This window comes from Alosa sapidissima, chromosome 3 (assembly GCF_018492685.1).
Source record: "Alosa sapidissima isolate fAloSap1 chromosome 3, fAloSap1.pri, whole genome shotgun sequence".
Classification (NCBI taxonomy): Eukaryota; Metazoa; Chordata; class Actinopteri; order Clupeiformes; family Clupeidae; genus Alosa; species Alosa sapidissima.
The window spans coordinates 9,804,956-9,828,432 of NC_055959.1; the positions used below are offsets into that span (position 1 = coordinate 9,804,956).

Consider the following 23,477-nt stretch of genomic DNA (forward strand, 5'->3'; position numbering starts at 1 on the left):
GTGCCTTTACTTTTCTAGTTGTGTGTGTCTCTAAAAAGCCACACCTACCCCTGTAGATACTGATAACATGCTATCATAGTATGCCACCTGTCACTTTTTTGCATGTTTCAAAGTTGCATTTTAAACTCAATTAAAGGCCATAGCCCACACAGAATGTTTTCCACATTTAAAAACTTCAAACAGATCCAGTATGTTGCGGATAGACCTGCGTTTTTGGAAAAAAGGTAAGATATTGTTCCGGTAAAGGTAGAAAGAAACAAGTCTAAGTCTTGAATTTCCCCTGGGGATCAATAAAGTATCTATCTAACTATCTATCTATATATCTAAGTAAAAGTATATAGACTTACTCTGATAGTAAATTACGTGAAAAGTCAGATTTCTCCCTGTGTAATTCACTTGTAGTCAGAGTCACAGTTGAAATTATCAATATATTGTGGGCCAATAAGGGTGTGATATTTTAAGAAAAACACAATGCTGTAAAAGGGAAATGCTCTTTTCAGCAGAATATTAAGACCCTGGCCTACTTGTGTATACTGTGATATGGTCTCTCAATAGATATAAATGTTGTGAGTGGTCTTATTGAGGAAGAGACCAACTGTGACGCAAGACTAGCATATTTATACCAATGCAGAATGAATGCACACTTGTCCCAATGGATCAAATGTGGACATTGTCATTTGATCCAAGATAAAGGGTGAGAAAGTGAGAGTGAAAACCGATGGCATATTAGTTTAATATGGAGTAATGATGTGCCCTGCAGACCAGGATCAAACAGTAGAAACTAAAAAAACAACAACAAAAACAAAACGTCTATATATATATATATATATATATATATATATATATATAAACAATGCAATTATTAAATAATCATTGATACAGTTATGTGAGTGAAAAGCTGACAGACTGATACTGATACTAAGTTTGATTACTGGCTCCTTGGTAAGGTTAATTGGTCCATAAAGTGTGGTCCATAAAGTATTTTTTTCCAGATACACGGCAGCAGGGGGCGGCGCCAGAGGGGCGCTATAGCTCCCCCTGGATTAGCCATAGCGCCCCCAAGAGAACCAAATGTAGTAGAGAACCATGACCCTCATTTCATAGCACCCTCGGTAAAAAGCCAAGCTCCCCCATAGCACCTGCAAAAAAAAAATATTTGGTGCTGCCACTGCACGGCAGAGGTGTTACATTCTTTGTGCAATAGGTAGGGAATTTCCTACAGTGTCCAATCAGCAACCAAGCTTATTTACCATCAAAAAACAAAATCACTAAAGCAACCTTTGTGGGCAAAAACTTCACCAACAGAGCAACCCTTGGGAGCATTTAACTGGGGATATCAGGCAGGCACCTTCCTTCATTGGTGCTTCGTTGAATTAGACCCACAACAGTCCAAATCATACAGTGCAAAAATGAGCATGTTTCAGTATGTAAGAAATTATTGAAAAGTATGTTTTAAAAGACACATAATTCTGGTATCATCTTCAAATTCATTTTAATAGTCTATGGTTATTTGGAGGACACACCAGGGTTCCAGTCAAAACACTTAGAAACCATTTTTTTAGGGGTTAAATTGTAGATCTCCAATGTGTCAAAAACAAAATATTGCACACATTCTATGTTTAGTAGTTTATGAAAATACTGAACTGAAAATATTGCCTTGGCAATATACCTAACAATATGATAGCAAGATATTATATGGCTAATATTATCCTCACCACACCCTTAACTATAAGTACTCAGTATCAGTAGTAATCATCAGGCAAGTGTTATTTAAATAAACTCATGGTGCACTTACAAACTTTCCAATGCCTCGTTTTATGAGTAAAGAACATAGTTGTACTACTGTAGAAGTTTCGCACCATTCTGGGAATTATTAGTGGGGTAATTTACGAGATACTAAGTTGGTTCAATTAGTGCCTGCAGAAAGTCATTCGTTTCTGACAGCGCTGCTCGACCAGGGTTTGACCAAGGGAAAACAGGTTCTGGGAGGGTGTTTGGCTCGGGGTCATGGTGCAAAGGACCCTAGAGTGAAATTACTCCGAACCATCGCTTTAATCTATGTATCAGTTATTCTCAGCCTTTTTGCCCCCAAGGCTCCCCTGTGTTCACAGAAACATCCCAGGGCCCTTTTAGGAGACGTGATAATCTGCCAGTCATCAATCATTCATTATAACTTTATACTCATGCCAACCCTTTTCCATTAGATCTCATATATTCAAAAATATTTTTTATCGTTCCAACAATCAGAAAAGAAAGTTACAACAACGCTTGCTCCATGATGCAACCGATTTATTGATAAACTGATGTTAGTCAGTTCATCAGTAAATAAGCAATGTTGCACTTTTCTTTTCTGTTACTCTGAAGTTGTCCAAAATAGCTGCACCTGCAGTGTAACCTATCAAGGTGTGCAGGCTCCTCTCTATCTTCTGTGAAACCGTTCCAATGATCCTCAAATAACCCAAGCTGATTCACAGATTTTCAGTCCATTTCTATTACCATATCCATAGTAAAAAAGCTATTGCTGTGTAATGAATTTGTTTGTGTTATTCGTGCTATTTGAATGATTACTAAGTAATTACTACAGTGTAATTACTTTTACTTTGATTATTGAAGCATTCTAATGGCTCAAACATTCATTAGCGCTTGAAATAGCCTTTCTCATTAACTCAAGGCTTTCTTTGCCTTCCTGACGCCACCTTTTGGGCCCCGCCCCTTGTTGAGAACCACTGCTTTAAAAAAAAAAAGTACTGCGTACAGTTTTGTCCAAAGCGACGTATCAATACATTATTAACCAATATCAACACTAAAATTAACAGCTTAAAGTAAAGTCATATAGCCTAAATAAAAAATACCAGTATCAGCCTACTAATAGACTAAATATAATCTTACAGAATAATAACACCATAATATAATCAGCAATTCTACAAGCTCTGGCAATTAGATACAAAGTAGGCCTAGCCTCAAGAGATCTTGTAGAGTCTTTAGACGCTTTTTGAAGATCCCAAAACTATCCACGGACAAAGAGCATTCATTTTTGTTCATTAGCACATCATGTATAAGCATAACAACATCACATGGACATCTTATGTTATCGGTAACTAATTGTAATGTAGTAAGACAAAAATATAGCTACCAATTCGGTCTATTTGACATGGAGGATTCTATGGTAAAGGTCATGGGTGAGGAGGCGGGATCGACAGTCGCCGAACATGTGACGTAAAGAACGTGGTGGCCATAATAAACCTTGGCGCACACGACAGTGCTGATATAAGTGATATCATAAAGCCAGTTCTGTAAACGGAATCATTATTAGGTGTTCTATTTGAAATAGAATCGTTACTAGGTGTTGTGTCCCTTTGGACACACAGTGTCACTCCTGGAGTGGGTTGTAAAGTTGGAAGATTGAGCGGGACGAAACAGTAAGGCACTATACCGCTGGTTCACGATCGTAGAACAGCCTGCAAGTCAGCTAGCTGGTTAGCACGTTTTCGAGTTGACAAGCAACCTAGCTACCTAGCCAGAAAGACTTCAGCCAAAGCCTTGTATGCCGTTAGCTAACTAGTTGTAGCTACACACAAGCTGGCACGTTTTGCGCATTTCGCCATGCCACGTTGCTTTTTATAACTTGCATGCAGCATCTGTGTTAGTTTTCCAACTAAATGTGATTTGTGGCTCCAGCTAATATGTTGTTTAACTGTCACCGATGAATTTAGCAATGCCAGTTTTAGCTTGCTAGACCATGAGCCTAGGCTTTCCCTCTCAGTATGAAACGTTAGCTGCCCGGTCAGCTGGCTGAAGGGTCTGTATGTTAAGGTACTAGCGGGCAACGTAACGTTAATGTCACCCTGGCAAAGACAATATCGACAAAATCAGTGGTTTCACAATATACCTCTACTTGGGGTGTTATTTCGTGGCCCGGTCACAAGCATGGATTAACGATAGCTAACGGTAATGTTACTCCAACGTTATGGTTGCTTGACCACCTAATTAGCTTTCAAGTTGGTTAGCTCTTCATTAGTTGTTCATACCTACCAACCTGACATTTTTGTATTGCAGTGTTGCGATAGCATCAATTAGCTATTTGGCTAACGTTAGTTACAATGTTAACTGTAGGCTAGCCAGATGTTTACGTAGATGTCATGAACTCGAGCTAAATGTTTAACCTGAGATTTTAACACGCTGTCTTGCGTTTACATGTACGTTTAAAGGAGAGTTGATTGTTGCGTTTTTCTTAATATTTCATTGTTATTCGCTTAAGTGCTGTATTAGCAAATTTAAGAATTGGATGGCAACGTTAGCTGTCAACGCATGGCTGGCTGCACGTTGAATAACAATCTGAACAGCGGTTCAGTTCGTACCCCGCTTATCAGAAACCTTTCATAGTTTATTTCTGAAGGGCGAATGGAAAAACAAACTAATGAACCTTCAACGTTCTGGGCTTTGTTGTCAAACAAATTTAATATATAGCACTTGGAGCTGAGTTTAGTCCAAAACTGCAAATTGACTGCGCGCCAGTAAGCAGCAAGCGGTTCACCTGTTGACTGCTTGGAGTTGCAGCACAGCGCAGCTGTCAGGCTAATAACACTGGCTTTGTACAGTTGCATCTGTCGAGAACGAAGTCTGTTGATGGTCCATCGTTTTTCATTGAAGGATGTATCTAGGCTCACAAACACCAGTTGCTCCAGATGATCGAAAAGCTCTAACCTGACCATGTGATACCTTTCTCTTAGTTGTTGTTGTGTCTGTGTATCTCTCTGACTGTTGGGTTTCTGTGTATCTTTCTCTAGTCAGGGGGATGGCAGGGGCGGCCGAGGCCAGTGTGGACTCCAAGGCTGAGCTCACTTCTCTGTTAGAGCAATGGGACCGAGAGCAACTGGGAACCACACAAGTTCTAGTGGCTATCTTGACCAAGTAAGTATGCGCACCCACACAAACCTTTTTTGATGCCCCTCTCTATTGGGGATTAGTTGATTAGCTTACTATATTCAAAGTAGAAAAATGGGAAATACAGGAAATATTTTGTAGAAGCACATAATTGTATTGTCAGGCGCTTTGTGTATGACTTAAAGTGGTACATTAATCTTGATTATTTGCAGGATCTCTGAACTGGTGGAGAGAGAGACAGAGGAGTACCGAAAAGCCGACCCTGACCCCTTTGATGACCGTCACCCAGGTAACTTCTGCAAACACGAACACTTTTAATCCACTCTTATGGGCTGTCTACTCTGCCAACACTAACTGCATTGACCACTAACTATAATGATATGTCCACAATGACCAATGAAAAGGGAAGCCTCTCAGAAATATTCATATTTTAATGTAATACCTTTAAAATTCAATGAATTCTAGTCATTGGCTGCCAATGTCCTCAGACCTGGGTTGCTCGTCTTGGCAAAGAATTACATTTTCAAACCAATGTCCTACTCAGAATAGCCTGTCATTCATGTTTTAAATGGTAGATCTGAAAGTGTTCTGAAAAGGTTACGCTATGATGGTTTGTGTGTCTGTTCTGTAGGACGAGCTGATCCAGAGTGCATGCTGGGACACCTGCTGAAAATCCTATTCAAGAATGATGACTTTATGAACGCTGTAAGTTTTGGCTTGTGCTATGTGTGTAATTTAGGCTACATTCCATGAATGTAGTATCTGCTGTGTGTATTGTGTTTTTTTTTTTCGTTTTCATTTTACTTCATTTCTGTTTCAGTGAAAATGTGGATGCGAGAGAGGGGGATGTATCATGTAGTCAATGTTTTTTCCCTTCTTTTTTATTACAAATATTATGTATTAATACAATACATTAATATTATAATATATGTGTTTAACAAATTTGGTGGAGAATGTCTTACTGACACTGATCACTGGTCTCTGGCTCTGTGTAAAGCTGGTGAACGCGTATGTGATGACCAGTAGGGAGATTACCCTCAACACAGCTGCCTGCCGCCTCCTGCTGAACATCATGCCAGGGCTGGAAACCGCTGTTGTATTTCAGGAGAAGGTATTTCTTTTTTTTTTTATTATGTATCATCATATAATAAGTTAATATGCTCTCTGTTTATACCAGCCTAGGTACATACAGTCACACAAAGCATTTACCATGGACATGATTTTGTGTGTGTGTGTGTAGGAGGGGATTGTGGAAAAGTTGTTCAAATGGGCTCAGGAGGCAGAGCAGCCCTTGAGGATCTATTCTGTGGGCCTCCTAGCAGGAGCTATGGAGAACCAAGACATTGCTGCCAACTACCGTGAAGAAAACTCTGTACTGGTAGGTCATTTACATACACTGTTATATTGTGTTAATTGTACTGGGCAAGCGAGTAGGCAAAACTTATGGGTACAGATGCACAGCTGTTAAGGCATGAGGGAGAGACATTTACAGCCCCCTATTCACTGGCTTCCATTATACACACAACTACACACACAAATCAGGTGTTTACACTCCCACTTCACAGGAGATAGTAAACAAATGTAAGGCCCAAAAGTAACATTACTGAATTGTATACATATTTTGTGTGTGTGTGTGTGTAATGTGTTCAGATGCTGAATCAGTTAATCTACACCCTAACTTTTGCTATTATTTTGCTTAATCTTATTGTGTCATTTGTTTTGAAGGTGCCACTGATGTTGCAGCGCTTGCGGGAGCTGCAAGAACGAGAGGTGGAGAACAGGCGGGACTTCAGGAGGCCGAGCCCTCGCAAGGCCTCCAGTCTGGAGCCGCTGTTGCCTCTGGATGAGGAGACAGTGGACTGTGCCAATTTTGAAGACAAGAACGGAATGGACAAATGTGGGGTGGTGGGAGAGGTTGAAGAGGAAGAGAGCCCTGTGAAAAGTGCAGATTGTTTCGGACTGGAGCCCATCATTGAGTCTCCCTTTAGCCTCGGGTCAGGCCAGAAGTCCAGCAGTCGTGCTAACTCGGCCAAGAAGCCTCTCCCCAAGACGGAGGGCCTCGAGAGCGAGTCTCCTGGACCGGATGAGTCTGACGGGCGAGTCGAGGGAGGGAGGCTCGCGCAGAAGAGGGCGGAACGGGAAAACGGCCGCAAGGCGAAACAGAAGCTGAACTTCACCCTGTCGGAGCCGGAGCGCAGCTTCAGTGAACTGAGCAACAGCAGCTGGTCAGAGATGAGCCCCTGGGTGATTGGTCAGAACTACCACCTCGACCCGCTCACTCCTGCCATTGAACAGCGTCTCATTCTGCAGTACTTGACCCCTCTGGGCGAGTACCAGGAGGTGAGTCCATACGCTCTTCACGTCAGAGGGAGTCGGCCAACACCACACACACACACACACACACACACACCCACCCAGGCACAGGCACACACACACGCTCAAACATGCGTGAAGTTTGACCCAAAATGCGTTGCTCTCTGTACAGCTGTTGGCGGTGTTCATGCAGCTGGGAGCCAGACAGCTTCTCATGCATTACATGGATCTAAAACAGACCAATGACGTGCAGTTAACCTTCGAAGCCCTCAAGGTATGTTTTTTTTTTTATTTTATGAATGTATGCTAGAAAACACCCTTTTGAGCTTCTCAAAGAAATACATGTAAGCCAAGCTCAGCTTGTAATCTTGCCCTCTTTTATTTCTGCTATCTCAGTATCTGGCCTCCCTGCTGCTACACAAGAAGTTTGCGGCGGAGTTTGTGGCTCATGGTGGAGTGCAGAAGCTTCTGGAAATCCCACGGCCCTCAATGGCGGCCACCGGCGTTTCCTTGTGTCTGTACTACCTGGCCTATAATCAGGATGCCATGGAGCGGGTATGTACTTCTGTGTTTACACACACACACACACACACACACACACACACACACACACACACACACAGACACGGGTACCTTCTCACGCTTTCTTATGTGTGTGTTTGACAGGTGTGTATGCTCCCCCATTCCATCCTCTCTGAGGTGGTGAAGTACACACTGTGGCTGTTGGAATGCTCCCATGCCTCAGGCTGTTGCCATGCAACCATGTTCTTCTCCATCTCCTTCTCTTTCCGGGCTGTTCTGGAATTATTTGACCAGCAGGATGGACTGCGTCGTCTCGTCAATCTGGTAATGGTCTTGAAGTAAAAGTGAAACCCAGGGTTCTCACTGGTCCTTGAAGTCCTGGAAAGTTTGTGAATTTGAAAAAGTCATTTTGAACATTTTTGAAAATAGACATGGGTCATTGAAAGTGCTTGAATTTATGTATTTTATTAAGAAAGTCTATTGTTTTGCATGTTTTACACCACAACCTAATATTGTCACATGGATGCATGATTCAGGTAGGCTTTATACCATAACCTATGCAACTATTGAAAACTAAATTGCTGACAAAACTTTGGGGATAGCTGTGTTTTAATAAAATTGAATTGCTCAACTAGATTTTTTTCAAAAGATGCAGAGATATACACACTGTTCAATTGTATGGCCCCATTGATGCAACATCTAAAAGAAAAGTCTAATGTGGTTCATGGTCTATGCCACCATTAGCTTGGCCCTTCCTGCCTGTGTCTTGGCTCATTTATTTCACTGAGATACTGGTCTGGCTACTTTCAATGCACTTACATTTCTCTCAGCCATCGGGATGGCGGGCCATCAGCGACCAGAGGAGATGACATTACAGTTTTAATCAAAAGTGGTAGTGGTAGAACTAGAGGAAGCAATAAAACGATGGTAGCAAGCAATGCCAGTAAACATCAAAGAATTAATGGTGGAGGAATCTATGATTTTCTACAGCAAGGTTAAATACATTGTTTCCTTACTGCCAATGCGGTTTATTATCAGTTTGCAAAGGTTAGTGGCAAAGTCGGCAATAACCTTAGGAATCTCTGATCAGTGCGATTAAATAGGCTGGACCAAGTTAGCGCATAGCTATTTGGGAGCGGACTATTTCACATAAGTAGATAAGAGAAAAAGACTAGCTATCTGACATTATAAAAGATGTATGGCAATTCATAATGCTGCACAGCTGGGACTGCCTGTTAACTATGAATTTGTGTTTGTGTGTGTGTATAGATCAGTACTCTGGAGATCTTGAACCCAGAGGATCAAGGTGCACTCTTAAGTGATGACGAGATCTTCTCCAGCCGACAGACAGCCAAACACACCTGTATGGCCCTGCGTAGGTACTTTGAGGCGCACCTGGCCATCAAGGTGGAGCAGGTCAAGCAGTCCCTGCAGCGCACAGAAGGGGGAGCTCCAATCCACCCACAGCCCTATTACAAGGTAGCGTGCACATTTACTTTCACACCCATATGCAGAGTACTATGATTCCATATTTCTTTTAATCAGGGTACTTGGAGTTTTAATGTCATTAGTATTTTGTGATTAGTAATTTGTTTAATCTCATTTTGTACTTAAATATATCACCTGTGTGTGTGTGTTTGTGTGTGTGTTTACACGTGGCACGTGCTCAGGCGTGCACATACACCCACGAGCAGGTGGTTGAGATGATGGAGTTCCTGTTTGAGTTTGGGCCCGTACGTCTTTACTGGGAGCCAGCCGAGGTCTTCCACAAGTTGTCCTGTGTGCAGCTTCTGCTGCAGCTCATTTCAATTGCCTGTGACTGGAGGACCTACTATGGCAGGTAAGGGCTGAAAAGGAGCACCAGCAACTCATGTTGCACTTTCCTGTAGGAAGGCCATTAGGGCTGTTTCATAGTCTGCAAGTGACATAAATGCATCGATCTATGCGTAGAATAATGTGCTGGCCAAATTTTGGAACACTAGCGTGAGTGTCCTATCATGCATTTCCGATTGGCGTGCATTGTCCATCTAGCTTGCTTAGAATATGAGGGGGTTCTTCAGTACGGTGGCCTGGTGTTTACAACGGTTTACGGTCCCCATGTACTGTAGCATAGGATCGATTGATTTGCTGGTCCATGTTTTTGTCATGATCAACTTTACCATAGGTAACCACTGTGTTTCAGTTGCCATGCTGTCTTTCTGCAGAATAGGATTGCACAAGTCCTGTTCTGTAGTGACAAAAAGTGATGTGGTGCCATCGGCTGTGTTTGTGTGCGTTTCAGGAGTGACACGGTGCGTTACGCGCTGGACATCCTGAGCATATTGACAGTGGTGCCTAAGACCCAGCTGATGCTGGCTGATTCAGTGGCCGTGCTGGACGAGGGAGGCTCGACCATCTCCACCGTAGGTGAGTAAGTCCAGCCAGTCTCTCCCTTGTCCACTTTCTTTCACGTCACCCCTCCTCTCCGCATCCATTTTGTCGACACCGTATCACCACTGTTCCCTCTCAGTAGATTCACGCGGTACGTAACACTAATCGTATGGGGTATCAGACCCTTGCCGGTCTGGCTCAGCGAGGGGCGTGATATCCTATACAATCTGTGTTGTACCGAGTGAATCAACTGAAAGGGAATTTCTGTCAGCTCGCTAATTGGAGGTTCCCATATAAGGTTTGATGCTAGTACAGAATCTTGCTTGATGTCCTCAAGGTTGAGCTGACCAACAAGACTGCAAACAGAACACATTGGGCTTTGACCTAATAAGTTGCAGTCACAAATTAGAGTCTATAAAAAAGAACACATCCTAGGTCCCTTCAGACACCTTGGTAGTTGGCACAACCGCTTAATATTTGTCATCTGAGGGTCAAGGCTGTACTTAACTCCTTTAACTTAGGTGCATGTACATGAATTAAGTACTGTTCATCCTTTTGTCTGTATAAATTGTAGTGTAGAAGTCAAAGTGACAATAATGTCATAAACATGTTTTTTGGTGTAATTCCATATTCAGTCAGCAAAACATTTATGTTCTTTGTCTTAATATACATTTTACAGGTGTATTATTCATCTCCCTTGAAGGTGTTGGTTGTAAACGACTGTGTTTGTGTTTGTGTGTGTTTGTTTGTGTGTGTGTGTGTGTGTGTGTGTGTGTGCACCACAGGCATGAGCATTGTGTTGGTTGTGGCTGAGGGTGAGGTATTCGTCAACGATGCAGAGATCCAGAAGTCGGCGCTACAGGTGGTCATCAACTGCGTGTGTGCGCCCGACAAGCGGGTGTCCAGCATCGGCAAGTTCATGGGGGGCACACCGCGCCGACGCCTGCCCCAGAGCAACCGCGCCAGCGAGAGCGTGCTGGCCAAGATGTGGAACGTGGTGCAGTCCAACAACGGCATCAAGGTGCTGCTCTCGCTGCTCACCGTCAAGATGCCCATCACGGACGCCGACCAGATCCGCGCGCTGGCCTGCAAGGCGCTGGTGGGCCTGGCGCGCTCGGCCGCCGTGCGGCAGATCATCAGCAAGCTGCCGCTCTTCAGCAGCGGTCAGATCCAGACGCTGATGAAGGAGCCCGTGCTGCAGGACAAGCGCAGCGAGCACGTGCGCTTCTGCAAGTACTCGGCCGAGCTGATCGAGCGCGTGTCCGGCAAGCCGCTGCTGATGGGCACCGACGTGTCGCTGGCGCGGCTGCAGCGGGCCAGCGTGGTGGCGCAGTCGCGCATCTCCTTCCCCGAGAAGGAGCTGCTGCTGCTCATCCGCAACCACCTGGTGGCCAAGGGCCTGAACGACACGGCCACCACGCTGACCAAGGAGGCCGACCTGCCCATGGCCCCGCTGGCGCACACGCACAGCCACAGCCACCCCGTGCCCTTCACAGCTCCGGGGGTCGTCTCGCTGACCGCGCCGGCCGCCCCGGTCGCCATCCTCCCCAGGACTCCAAGGCTGGCCAATGGGGTGGCGGCGCGGCTCGGGAGCCACGCCTCCACGTCCCCCATCCTTCACGGTCAGCCTCGGCCCTCCACCTCTCAACTCCACGCTGCCCCGCTCCCCTCCTCTTCCTCCTCCTTCGCCTCTTTCTCGTCCGCCATCGCTGCCGCCGCCGCCGCTGCCCCCCAGGGAGCCGCCCCTCAGGCCGGCGCTCACAGCAACGGCTCGCCTTTAATCGGCCGCATCCTCTTCACGCGGGAGCGCCCGTCGCCGTGCGTGGCTGGCCGCAAGCCGCGGGTGCTGCGCCAAAAGTCGGACCACGGCGCGTTCAGCCAGAGCCCCGCCATGAAGAAGCAGCTGGACCGCCACCTGCCCTCGCCGCCCGCGCTGGACAGCATCATCACCGAGTACCTGCGCGAGCAGCACGCGCGCTGCAAGAACCCCGTCACCACCTGCCCGCTCTTCAGCCTCTTCACGCCACACCAGTGCCCCGAGCCCAAGCAGCGCCGGCAGGCGCCCGCCAACTTCGCCCCGCGCCTCACGCGCCGCACCGTCTACCCCAAGTACGGCGGCGTGGACGGCGGCTGCTTCGACCGCCACCTCATCTTCAGCCGCTTCCGGCCCATCTCGGTGTTCCGCGAGGCCGACGAGGACGAGAGCGGCTTCATGTGCTGTGCCTTCTCCGCGCGCGAGCGCTTCCTCATGCTGGGCACCTGCACCGGTCAGCTCAAGCTGTACAACGTCTTCACTGGACAGGAGGAGGCCAGCTACAACTGCCACAGCTCAGCCATCACGCACCTGGAACCCTCCCGGGTAAGCCTGCTCCCCTACACACACACACACACACACACACACACACACACAATTTTAGAAAACATTCAAACTAAAGATAAAAGTAAGTAATGCAGTCCAGGGAGAGTAAGAAAGCCCAACAGGCTTATTCAGAGCCTCTTCCAATTCACAATCTTTTCTGAACGGTCTTGGTCTGTTTGTCTTTGTTATCAGTATGTTTGTTTTAAATGAGTGAACAGCATGTTAGATATGCTTGGTTGAAACAAAGAGGAATCTGGAGAGAGAGCCCAATAGGGCAGATGGAGCTCAGTGTGTGTGGATGTGTGGAGTCCAAGTCTGTTGCTCTTAGGGTCCAACGAGCAGATCACTTCTCTGAGCTGTCCAAACATGAAGCCAAACAGTGATGTGCTTCAGGCGTAGTGGTTGGACTGAAATTATTATTATTTTTTTTTTGGTTTATGTATTTATGTTCTTAATAACGAGTTCATAATTGATAAATGTGTTTTATTGCAGTTCTGTTTACCCAATCTCAAGGGCATTCCCACATAGCCCCTGGCAGCGTTGTATTGCACTGCAGTTGCTGTTGAGTACAACTGCAATACATTACAGACAAGGATCCCACCAACATTGATTTAGAAACGCGCTGCCTTTACCTCAGGCATACAAGCACTTGGTGTTTAGGTGCAGAGTGAGATCACTTTATAATCTTAAAGCAGCCCGTGTTAAAAAATAATAGTTTCTTGTTTGGTACTTGCTTTTTTTGCATTAAGATGCTTTGCTTTGCTTTGCTTTGCTTTGCTTTACTTTACTTTACCATTACCACTCACTTTTATGAAATAAGATGGCTGTACCCCTCAATTGACTATGAAAAGTAGTGATATAGTTAGCCTATCCACCCTCCTCTCTAGAATGAGTCAGATATGCGCAAATGCGTTTCCTGAAGAAAAGCTAATCCCACATTAAATTGGTTGAGATATGACAATACTTTTTTGCGTTTCACATGGTGTTTTTAAAGACGTAACATTCCACCTCACAAAATGTACAGGGCATTCTACATCCCCAGTCAACCTGTGCATTAACCATTTCTATTTTGTGCAAAATTATTCATAGACTCAAATTTAAATAAACGAAGCAAAAATACATCCTCCAAAAAACAAAACAAAACACTCTAGTTGAATTACTTCCCACCCCATGTCACTTATTATCAGAAGGAGGAGAACCCTAAACCCCTTACTGCTAAGTTTTGAACTAAGAAAAAATGAGAGTGCTTCTTTATACCACTAAAACATAACATTGTCCATTCAGGTCCTGATATCATCTTGAGTCTGCATTCCATAAAAATAAAAGCGAAAAGCTGCTTCTAATGGTTATTTAATGTCTACTTTCAGTTACACTCACTTTGAAACCCACTCACTAGTTTAATATGATTATTGTTTATGTGGATACATGTTTAGAAAAAGCTTGAAGCCGATGCATCATAGACCAGAGTTCCTTCCTTTGTTTCCAGTTGCCTACGTAACTGTTTATGTGTCAGAGCAGCACCCACTGATGTCTCTCTCTGTCTCTCTCCCCCTCTCTCTCTCACACTCTCCCTTACTCTCCCCCTCTCTCTCTCACACTCTCCCTTACTCTCTCCCTCCCTCTTACTCTCGCTCTCTCTCTCTCTCTCTCTCGCTCTCGCTCTCGCTCGCTCTCTCTCGCTCTCTCTCTCTCGCTCTCTCTCTCTCTCTCTCTCTCTCTCTCTCTCTCTCTCTCTCTCTCTCTCTCTCACACACACTCTCACACTCTGTCTCTCTCTCTCCCTCTCTCGCCACTGCTCTGTAATTGTTCCCACAGGATGGCTCTCTGCTGCTCACCTCGGCATCTTGGAGTTACCCTCTCTCAGCCCTCTGGGGCATGAAATCCGTCTTCATCATGAAGTGAGTTCATATTCGGCTGCGCACCCCACACTCCTCTCTGCTCCCCTCCTGACCTCCTCCTTCGTCCCTCTATTGGTCCCTCAACTCCTTTTTTTTTTTTTTTTCTTTTTCTTTTTCTAGCATATCCTCATGTTATGTCAGTCTTGATGTTCACCTCCTCCCACATTTTCTGCAATATGTTATCTGTGGAATCTTTGCTCTGTTTATATATTAAGCTAGAGGACGTGGAATATTGTTGTATTTTTCATTTGAGTCCACTAGCACTGGGGAGTGCTGTTCTAAAGAAAGAACAGAAACAATATTTTAGTCAGGAGCCATGTTAACACCTATGTTATCAGAATACATTTATTCAGAATATTTATATATATATTTTTTTTTATTTTATTTTATTATTTTAGTAGTAAAAGATCCACATCTCCTGTTCCTCTAAATGTGCTCCAGGAAGTAAGAACTAGGACAAGCTAACCCTGAGTTTGTCAGAGGAAGCGGGAGAGCAGATTTTCCCCTTGTCAGCACGGAGCCTTAGCTGTGCTCGACCGCCGTGTACATGGCTCCTCATGACTTATTCGTGAGGGCCTTACTTAAAGCACATGGAACATGGCGCTCTGTCAGCTGGAGTGCCTAGGTAGTCTGTGTTTAACCCATGACTCCACTTTGCACACTGAGCTTTAAAAGTAGTTCTCCATAGATGGACTATCCCAGCAAAACAGGACAGGGATTTCAGCTAACACCAGTGACCTGTTTCTCCTCAACAAGATCTTAAAATAAGCAGGTCTTTTAGATGAGCATGCACAATAAGGGTGTAGGGATTTTGCATCAGCCAACAAAGTCTGCACTAGCAGTCATCCTATTAGCAAAAAAACATCATTTTTTTTTACCTATACCAAAGTTGTCAACATTGTTAAACGTTACTGATAAATGCATTATCTATAAAAATGTATCTGAGAATGAAACAAGTTGACAAGCGTCAATTTTATGTTTATTTCAGGCATTCCTTTTTAGACGATCATTACGTGGAGTTCAGTAAACTTTCTCAAGACCGGGTCATCGGGACAAAAGAGCATGTCGCTCATGTAAGTACTCGCTGTTATGTTACAGCACTATGTACAACAACAACTGCATATGATTACCAAATAACAAGTGACTATCCCTCTACTAGATATACGACATCCAGACAGGCCAAAAAACGCTCACTCTGAACAACCCCGACCTGGCGAACAACTACAAGAAGAACTGTGCCACGTTCAACTCCACAGATGATCTGGTCTTGAATGACGGGGTCTTATGGGACGTTCGCTCTGCTCAAGCCATCCACAAGTTCGACAAGTTTAACATGAACATCAGCGGTGTCTTCCATCCCAATGGCCAGGAGGTCATCATCAACACAGAGATTGTATCCTTCCCACACCACTAGTGTTGCCTGTGTGTGTTTGTTTATTCGTTATGTCTTTTTGTTGGACACCCTCTAATGATATTCACTCCTTAATAGACGTATTAGTGGGATCTACGGACATTTCACCTGCTTCACACAGTCCCAGCTCTTGATCAGTGTAGAATTGTGTTCAATAACAACGGAACAGTTATCTATGGAGGTAAACATACTTTTAAGCATTATGATAATTTTTGTTGCTCATGACATTCAAGGCAAGACAAAAATGTGTTTTCCGAGCCATGTTTGGTTTCTGCTGTTTGTGAAATATTTCACAGGTATGATATAGTGACGGATTAAGTGCTCTCCACATATGATGTATAAATTAGTTTTACCTCGGCACTGTTTTGGTCTTAAACTGAACTTTGGCTCTTGGCTTCTTGCTACGTAATATCTATTGAATCATCTTAATGTGACAAACTTGGCCTACATCACCCATCAGGTGAATCTCTATCTCTCACACACACACACACACACACACACACACACACAGTTTATAGATTTATGGTGTAAGGACAGCAAGGTGAATTTTTGTGAGTAAGAATGTACTCTGTGGGAAGCACTCAGCAGAGTTTCCATGGTAACCTGTGCCTGTGTGACGCTGTCTCCTAGCAATGCGGCAGGCTGATGATGATGACGACATGCTGGAGCAGCAGATGAAGAGTCCCTTTGGCTCCTCCTTCCGTACATTTGATGCTACAGACTACAAACCCATCGGTAGATGTCACACACACACACAGAGACACACACACACACACACACACACACACACACACACACACACACACACACGCACGCACGCACGCTCATACAGATGTGAATATTATATTTTACCTCTCCTTTCTCCCTCTTGCCCTTCCTCCCCTTTTTATGCTTCCATTTGAGAAAAAATAACAGGTTACCTTTAAATCCTTCGATGTTACATTTTTCTAACATTACAAAATGATTTTAGAAAGTTTACATTTAGAAAGTTTTTAATTTTTTAATTTAATTTCATTAATTTTTTAAAACACAGCCACTATTGATGTGAAGAGGAATATATTTGATCTGTGCACGGACACAAAAGATTGCTACCTGGCCGTAATAGAGGTAAGATTTTTGTCTGAAAAAAACAAACAAACAAACAATCATTTGTGTGTGTTGTGTGTTGAATTGTTATATTTCTGTGGATATCTGTCTTTCTTAACAGAACCAAGATGCAATAAACATGGACACAGTGTGTCGGCTCTATGAAGTGGGGAGGCAACGCTTGGCAGAGGAAGAGGAAGATGAGGAAGACCAGGTGAGTGTGAGATGTGTAAATGTCAAAGTGCTTTTCAGAGGTACCAGTATACAAAATACAACAATATAGCATATCTTCATTATTGAAGAAATGTAGGGGATAAAAATCACAAGTAGTGTTTTTTTAATTGTATAAAATGGCCTAATGGAAGTCCGTTCAACACCAATTGTTAAAAAAGAGCAGGTTTACATTATAAGTATGGATACTTGCAGAGAAGAAAATTAAGGGAATTTGAATATCCACCACAGTGATGGAAAATACTTGTCTATTTTTTTTATCGGAACCCTATACATAGATGTGGTGAAAAGTCAAGTTATATCAGATATTGAGAACCGTATCAACTATGACATCAGGAAATGTTAATGGTCATGGATAATGGGGCTAGGATGTAGAGGAGTTTAAAATTGAGAAATCAGAGTATGATGTGATCTTGTTTGGCAAGGGATGGCACATTGACCCCCAGCCAATGTTAACTCTGACCTTCACCTGCAGGACGAAGACGATCAGGAAGATGATGATGACGACGATGACTCTGATGATGACATGGACGACATCGACATGGATGACATTGAAACAGACCCCATCTTGGCGGAGCTGAACGACAACAATGGCGAGGAAGAGGAAGATGGTGACAACGACTTCTCTCCATCAGATGATGAAGAGGTGGCACGTTTGCTTGAAGAAGAGGGAGAGGATGAAGATGATGATGATGACGACGATGACTCTGATGATAATGATGAAGATGCAGATTTAGTCCTGGATAACAGTAAGTCTGACAAAGTGAAAATATAGTGCATGCAGAGTGCAGTGGGTTAGTGTAAAAAAGATAAGATTGCCACTTCTGAAAAATCCTTCTGCTGTTGAAGAGTAGGAAGTGTCTTAATCAATTATTTGCATTACATACGTAATCTTGTGTGGTTTTGTAGGTGGTGTCTAATATTTTTGTCCAATTTCAATATGAGACCGCATACCAGTTTTGTGTGTTCTAACTTCACTTGTTTTTCCTCCATACAGCAGACAGCTCGGACAACTCTGATCTAGAGGACGACATCATCCTCTCTCTGAACGAGTGAGGGAGAAAAAGACCTGGTGAGAGCTGCTGATGGCTGATCGGGAATTTCGGAAGAGGGAAAGAGACGTCACCCCACACCACTGGGGTGGCTAGGCCTCTCGGAGCTCACCTGATCTGCTCACCACTGCTGATGCTGTATCAGGAGAACACTTGAAAAAGACCAGCTTGTGTTTGCTCGTTTCGTTTTTTTACTCCTTTGGTTTGGTTTTGAATGAGTAAACGTGAGCGACTTCTTGAGCGAGTCGCGTCTGTTTTGCTAGTGTACTAAAAGCGTGGACTCTGCCTCGAACAGGCTGAGCATGCGATGAGCTGCACAGGTGTCTCTCTCTGCACTTGTTTTCCAGTGTTACTTTTACTTTTTTTTCTCTCTTTTCTTAATGATTTCCCCTTTATAATGTAATTATCAAAAAGCCTACACTGATGTAAAGACCCTGGACCTTACTACTTGTGCAGAATGTATGTATCTAAAGTATTTTTCTATAAATGTAATAAAACACAGTCTTCTCTGTGTTAACTTGGTTAAAGACAGCTCTTTAAACTAGTAAACCTAAACTGACAGGGTGGCATGCATCACAATTCAAGTGTCTGACTTAAGGATCAGACAGGTTTAAATATATTACTGACCATTCCCAGTACAGAGAGCATATCAATTTTGGGATGTTGATTTATAATTAGTTTACCAAAAAGGAGCAAGTATGTGGTCCAAACCTCTTTCACTGACAGGGAAGGGAACTGGTTTGCTCTGACCTCTACTGAGAAGCTTTTAACTACCCGAACCCAGTCATGCTGACGATGCCTTTATGGACAGTGGCTACATTTATTGCCCTGTGACTGACTACCAGGCCAGGTTTTTTAATGGTGGTCCTGATGACTGGTATGCAGTACTGTGCTGTTTCAGAATCCAATTTAAAGCAGTCAGAATAGTCATATAATTTCTGAAAATAAGCATGACAAACTGTCTTGCAGTCATTATGCTAGGTGTACATACAGTCATGAAGTATCTAGCTTCATAAACTATTACAGTATATAGGTTTCAACTGCCATCTGTGTGGCACCCTCTAGACACTTGACTCGTTAATTAAATTGATTTCACCCACACCAAAAGCTGCCATCCCAGATAGATTTCTTGATTATATTTGATACTATGCACTTTGAACACCGGAGAAAATCCATGATCAAGTTGGGTCTACTCCCCCCTCTAAATGGGTTTCTCCACACTGAAAGTGATAGATTTGTCCCTATAATCTTCTATACTTGTAACTCTCTATTCCTATGCTTGTCATTCTCTCATGAGAGAAGGGAGTTCTGTTGTTTGAAGGTGTAACAGGTAAGATTTCAGGTCCATGACTTTCAAACCCAAGCAGTCTAAAGGCATTGTGGACAGGGCTTTAGTCATGGCTGTAGTCATCTCTTGGTCATGGACACGATTTTGCATTGTACTTAAGTTATATGAGGGAAAAGAGACGCTTACTGGAATATTAAAGCCTTAGCAGTCAGTGATGTGCATCACCAAGTCAGTCCATGCTGACAGTAGCCTACGCATAGAGCGAGGCAGATTAAATACTATACAACCGAAGTTAAATGCACAACATATTTTATCAATAGAATGGTAAGAAAGTCCGTTTGGTAATATCTAGGCTACGTCTAAACCTCAACCCCTCTCATCTTTTTAATTTGAAAACATGAATAGCAAGTTTTGAAAATGAATGTATTCAAGTGTCCGTCCCTGCGCTGAATGAATGGTGAATCATTCCTTCATTTATAGTGGACTATTACTGGTTGTCCAGAGCTTTAATCACAACCCTTCGTTGTTAAACCATGTTATTGTCACGTGAGCGTCAAATGGGAATATCCCGTGTTTATTAATTTTGATATGGCTTATATCTTACTTTTAATAAAGTAAGATATAAGAAATGAAATCAGTGGTAGCCTAGATCAAGAGCCCATTTCAAGCTTGTGTGCATGTCTTTTATGGCGTGCGTCGAGATGGTGACTGTGTAGACACTTAACAGCCACATCCAAATAATTCAAAGGAGGAAACTGTTCATATGCTAAGGGAACGAACAATAGGGGCAGATAGAGAGACAGACATGTCTCAATTGCCAAGGTGTATGAGCTTTAACCAATGAGAAATAATGATCGCTCTTTTACCCGACAAGACAGCTGGCATCTTCAGAACCTTCATAGAACGTTGCTGACAGCTTGTGTCATGTGATGCTCGTGAAGATGGCGCATCCTTATACGCTGTAGGCTCGTATACGAATTCTCCGTCAGTAGTACCAGCTCACACACAAGCCTTGCAGTCGTTATATGGCGTTTTAAACAGCGGAAATTAAGGGAGGCCTAATTAAGATATATCCCGTTTTAGGGATTGAGTTAGGGATACAATTTCTCAGGAGGTTTCACGAAAAATACATCTAATTAGTTTGGCTTCGGTGTGGATGCTCCTGCGGTAATAAGGCTCGGAGATCCAATATCCGTGCACTACTGGAGACTGCATCAACTGCTGGCGCGGAGGCTGTGTCGAAAGAGCGAAGCTAACCGATCTGAGACACACAGGCTCAGGCTTCGAGGTTGTTTTCACGATCTTTTTCATTCGCGATGACATGAAGTGTAGAACAAGAAAGGCCGAACTCAAAAGTGATGTAGCTTTCATCCAAAGATCATCCTCCCACGACATACAGGAATGAGGTTGAGATTTGTGAGGATATAGCATCGACCTACAGCAAAATGTGGGCACCTACAGAGGAGGAGAAATTAGGAGTTGGTGAGTTGATTTTAATGTATAATTTTCAAAAAATGTTTTTTTTTCTATGTTCTATGTTGTTAATTTAAGGCATTATATTTATTTTGGAAAAGGGGGAGGAGGGAAATGGGCTATCATTTCATGGCCATGTAAGCAATCTCAGCTAATTTTTCCTGCATGGTTTGTTTCGTTGGCTACTGGCTAAATAACATTGCTGCTACCATCCGATGATTATGAATTAATATCTTCACGTTTTCAAGGTTATGTTTACTCTATCAAATTAATCACGATTCATTGAAATTATCTACACGTAGGCCTACTGTAACCAAGCTATAGAATTACATGCATTGCTTCGCGCTTGTTGATCAGAATTCTGGCAATTAGAGGCCATCTCTCAGTGCGAGCTCTGCTGGCTTCACGGCCTGACATCATCTGACTAACCCTAAGATCTGAGACCATTTTGTGAGATAGCCTTGGCTACCGATTGTAAGTGGAATCCCCAAACAATAGCAGGGATTAGTTTATATATTTTTTAGATCGCTGAAAACATAATCAGACACGGGCTACTGAGATGTTACAACGGAGAACCTCCAACAGGTGCGGGTAGGCGAGCTTCAAAATGCGGGGGTGTTGCTTCCCCGTCAGAACATCAACACGAACGAGTCCCAGAGGAGCTGCAGAGCAAATCTTTTAAAATCAGCGGTCTTTTCTCAACGTTTCAGACCAATATTTTTGACATCTGTCCATAGGGAGTTATATCGACCGATACACTGATGGTTGGGGGGTTCTAATATATCAGATCAGGAGATGACCGTGAAAGAGTGTTGCTGTCCGTGGTGCTGATATGTAGACTCGTGTACGCGCTACCAGCAGTAGTTGAAGGTTTGCGATTGTGCCCATGCTTGAAATGAGTCATTTTTCCCTCTCAGTGTAATCTTGATGTTATCAGAGTAGGAACTGCTTCGAAAGGAAACCAGGAAAATACCTGTCCTGCCTTTCTTTCGAGAACCACAAACGATGAGTTAATAAAAGCTAATGTGATCCTACTGATGACATTTAGATCTAATTTGATCTTTACAAAACTGGGGGTATGCCTATTCATATGAAGTAAATATATATATTTATGTGTGTGTGTATACCACCAATATATATATATGGGTGATTTCTTCAATATAACTATTAACACTATTATCACTGTTTTTTTCTTTTCTTTTTGAGATAATGGGAGGATATTCTAATCATGCATCTTTATAAATCTCACCCCATGTACTACAGGTCATAGGGTGAGATTTAAAAAGATATCTGTTCGTCTTTATGCATTGTCTCAATGTCTGGGCTCTGAATGTGTGTAACTTGCTGTTAGGGCAGTCATCCATTTGTTAGATCAGCATGTTCTCTTATAGGCCAATGGAAGATGGTAATGATCAGTGTGCTAGACAGACAGAACAGTTTTCGTACTAGACTAATTTCATCCAGACAGAACAGTTTTCGTGCTAGACTAATTTCATCCACACAGACCAGTTTTCGTGCTAGACTAATTTAATCCAGACAGAACAGTTTTTGTGCTAGACTAATTTCATCCACACAGAACAGTTTTCATGCAATTCTGAAAATACATTCACTAACACCTTTTTGGGGTCTTAATAATTTGAAGAGCTAGTGGTTATAGTATGATTTTTTTTCTGTTTCTGTAACATCAGATGAGGTGTGACTTTTCATTTCTGATGGAGGGTCCTGTGTATCTGTGTTCTAATCCCCTTATACTGTATGTTATGTACTGTAATCCCATGGTAGGAAGGAAATGGGACACCTGGGGCAGCCGTGGCCTACTGGTTAGCACTTCGGACCTGTAACCGGAGGGTTGCCGGTTCGAACCCCGACCAGTAGGCACGGCTGAAGTGCCCTTGAGCAAGGCACCTAACCCCTCACTGCTCCCAGAGCGCCGCTGTTGATGCAGGCAGCTCACTGCGCCGGGATTAGTGTGTGCTTCACCTCACTGTGTGTACACTGTGTGCTGTGTGTGTTTCACTAATTCACGGATTGGGATAAATGCAGAGACCAAATTTCCCTCACGGGATCAAAAGAGTATATATACTTATACACCTTTTTCACCTCGTTATTTGATAAATGTTTCCCCCAACAGCAGGTTTGAGTCTTTTAGTGTTATGAGATGCTGGAATTTGTAGGGCTTTGAGGGATGGAAGGGATGCTGGGCAAAGTCTGTGGTGGGATTATGTGGAGTCATTAGTGTGTGGGGGATGGATGACCAGAAGCATGTCAATTCACATCATAGTGAACAACCACGACCACCACATGGAGGGGGGAAATAACAGCTGTGTTGTCTTTAAACAAGTCAAGCAGCAGATATCAGGTCAACTAGCATTTCCACAACTTTATACGATATTCTTATCCTAGATGTTTCTGTAGTGACCCTTAGTGAAGTCATTTGGTTAATTTTTTTGACTACTATTTTAAATAAATCTCCTGTATTGATGAATGGTTGTAAATTTAAGCACATACCAACACCCATATTTCCTGTGTGGTTTAAACAAAATTGAGCAAAATATTGTTAGTCAGCCTCATAATCATTTGTTAATCAGTC

At 43.3% G+C, this 23,477-nt stretch overlaps 2 protein-coding genes across 4 annotated transcripts in view; both read left to right on the forward strand.

Moving 5' to 3' along the window:
- The first annotated feature begins 76 nt into the window (after nt 1-76).
- On the forward strand, nt 77-18,648 carry LOC121705109 (DDB1- and CUL4-associated factor 1). Of its 2 annotated transcripts, none has more exons than XM_042085882.1 (23): nt 77-224; nt 4,788-4,911; nt 5,097-5,173; nt 5,516-5,589; nt 5,882-5,995; nt 6,125-6,262; nt 6,610-7,224; nt 7,370-7,471; nt 7,594-7,752; nt 7,864-8,043; nt 8,989-9,198; nt 9,390-9,559; nt 10,001-10,125; nt 10,875-12,448; nt 14,264-14,346; nt 15,335-15,419; nt 15,506-15,739; nt 15,845-15,938; nt 16,388-16,492; nt 16,791-16,864; nt 16,965-17,057; nt 17,550-17,823; nt 18,072-18,648. In XM_042085882.1, the coding sequence occupies exons 1-23, from the start codon at nt 191-193 to the stop codon at nt 18,128-18,130; spliced, it is 4,797 nt and encodes a 1,598-aa protein (XP_041941816.1). In that variant the 5' UTR covers nt 77-190; the 3' UTR covers nt 18,131-18,648. The 2 variants fall into 2 exon arrangements, with proteins under 2 accessions (XP_041941816.1, XP_041941817.1); XM_042085883.1 differs by lacking the exon at nt 77-224 and adding an exon at nt 3,228-3,419.
- A 131-nt stretch (nt 18,649-18,779) lies between these two features.
- The window catches only part of LOC121705106 (dedicator of cytokinesis protein 3-like), a 42,865-nt gene continuing 38,167 nt past the window's right edge, over nt 18,780-23,477 (forward strand). For both annotated transcript variants that reach the window (XM_042085876.1, XM_042085877.1), the window contains exon 1: nt 18,780-20,896. In XM_042085876.1, coding sequence (XP_041941810.1) covers nt 20,860-20,896 — 37 coding nt within the window. In that variant the 5' untranslated portion in view covers nt 18,780-20,859. The remainder of the gene's footprint in view (nt 20,897-23,477) is intronic.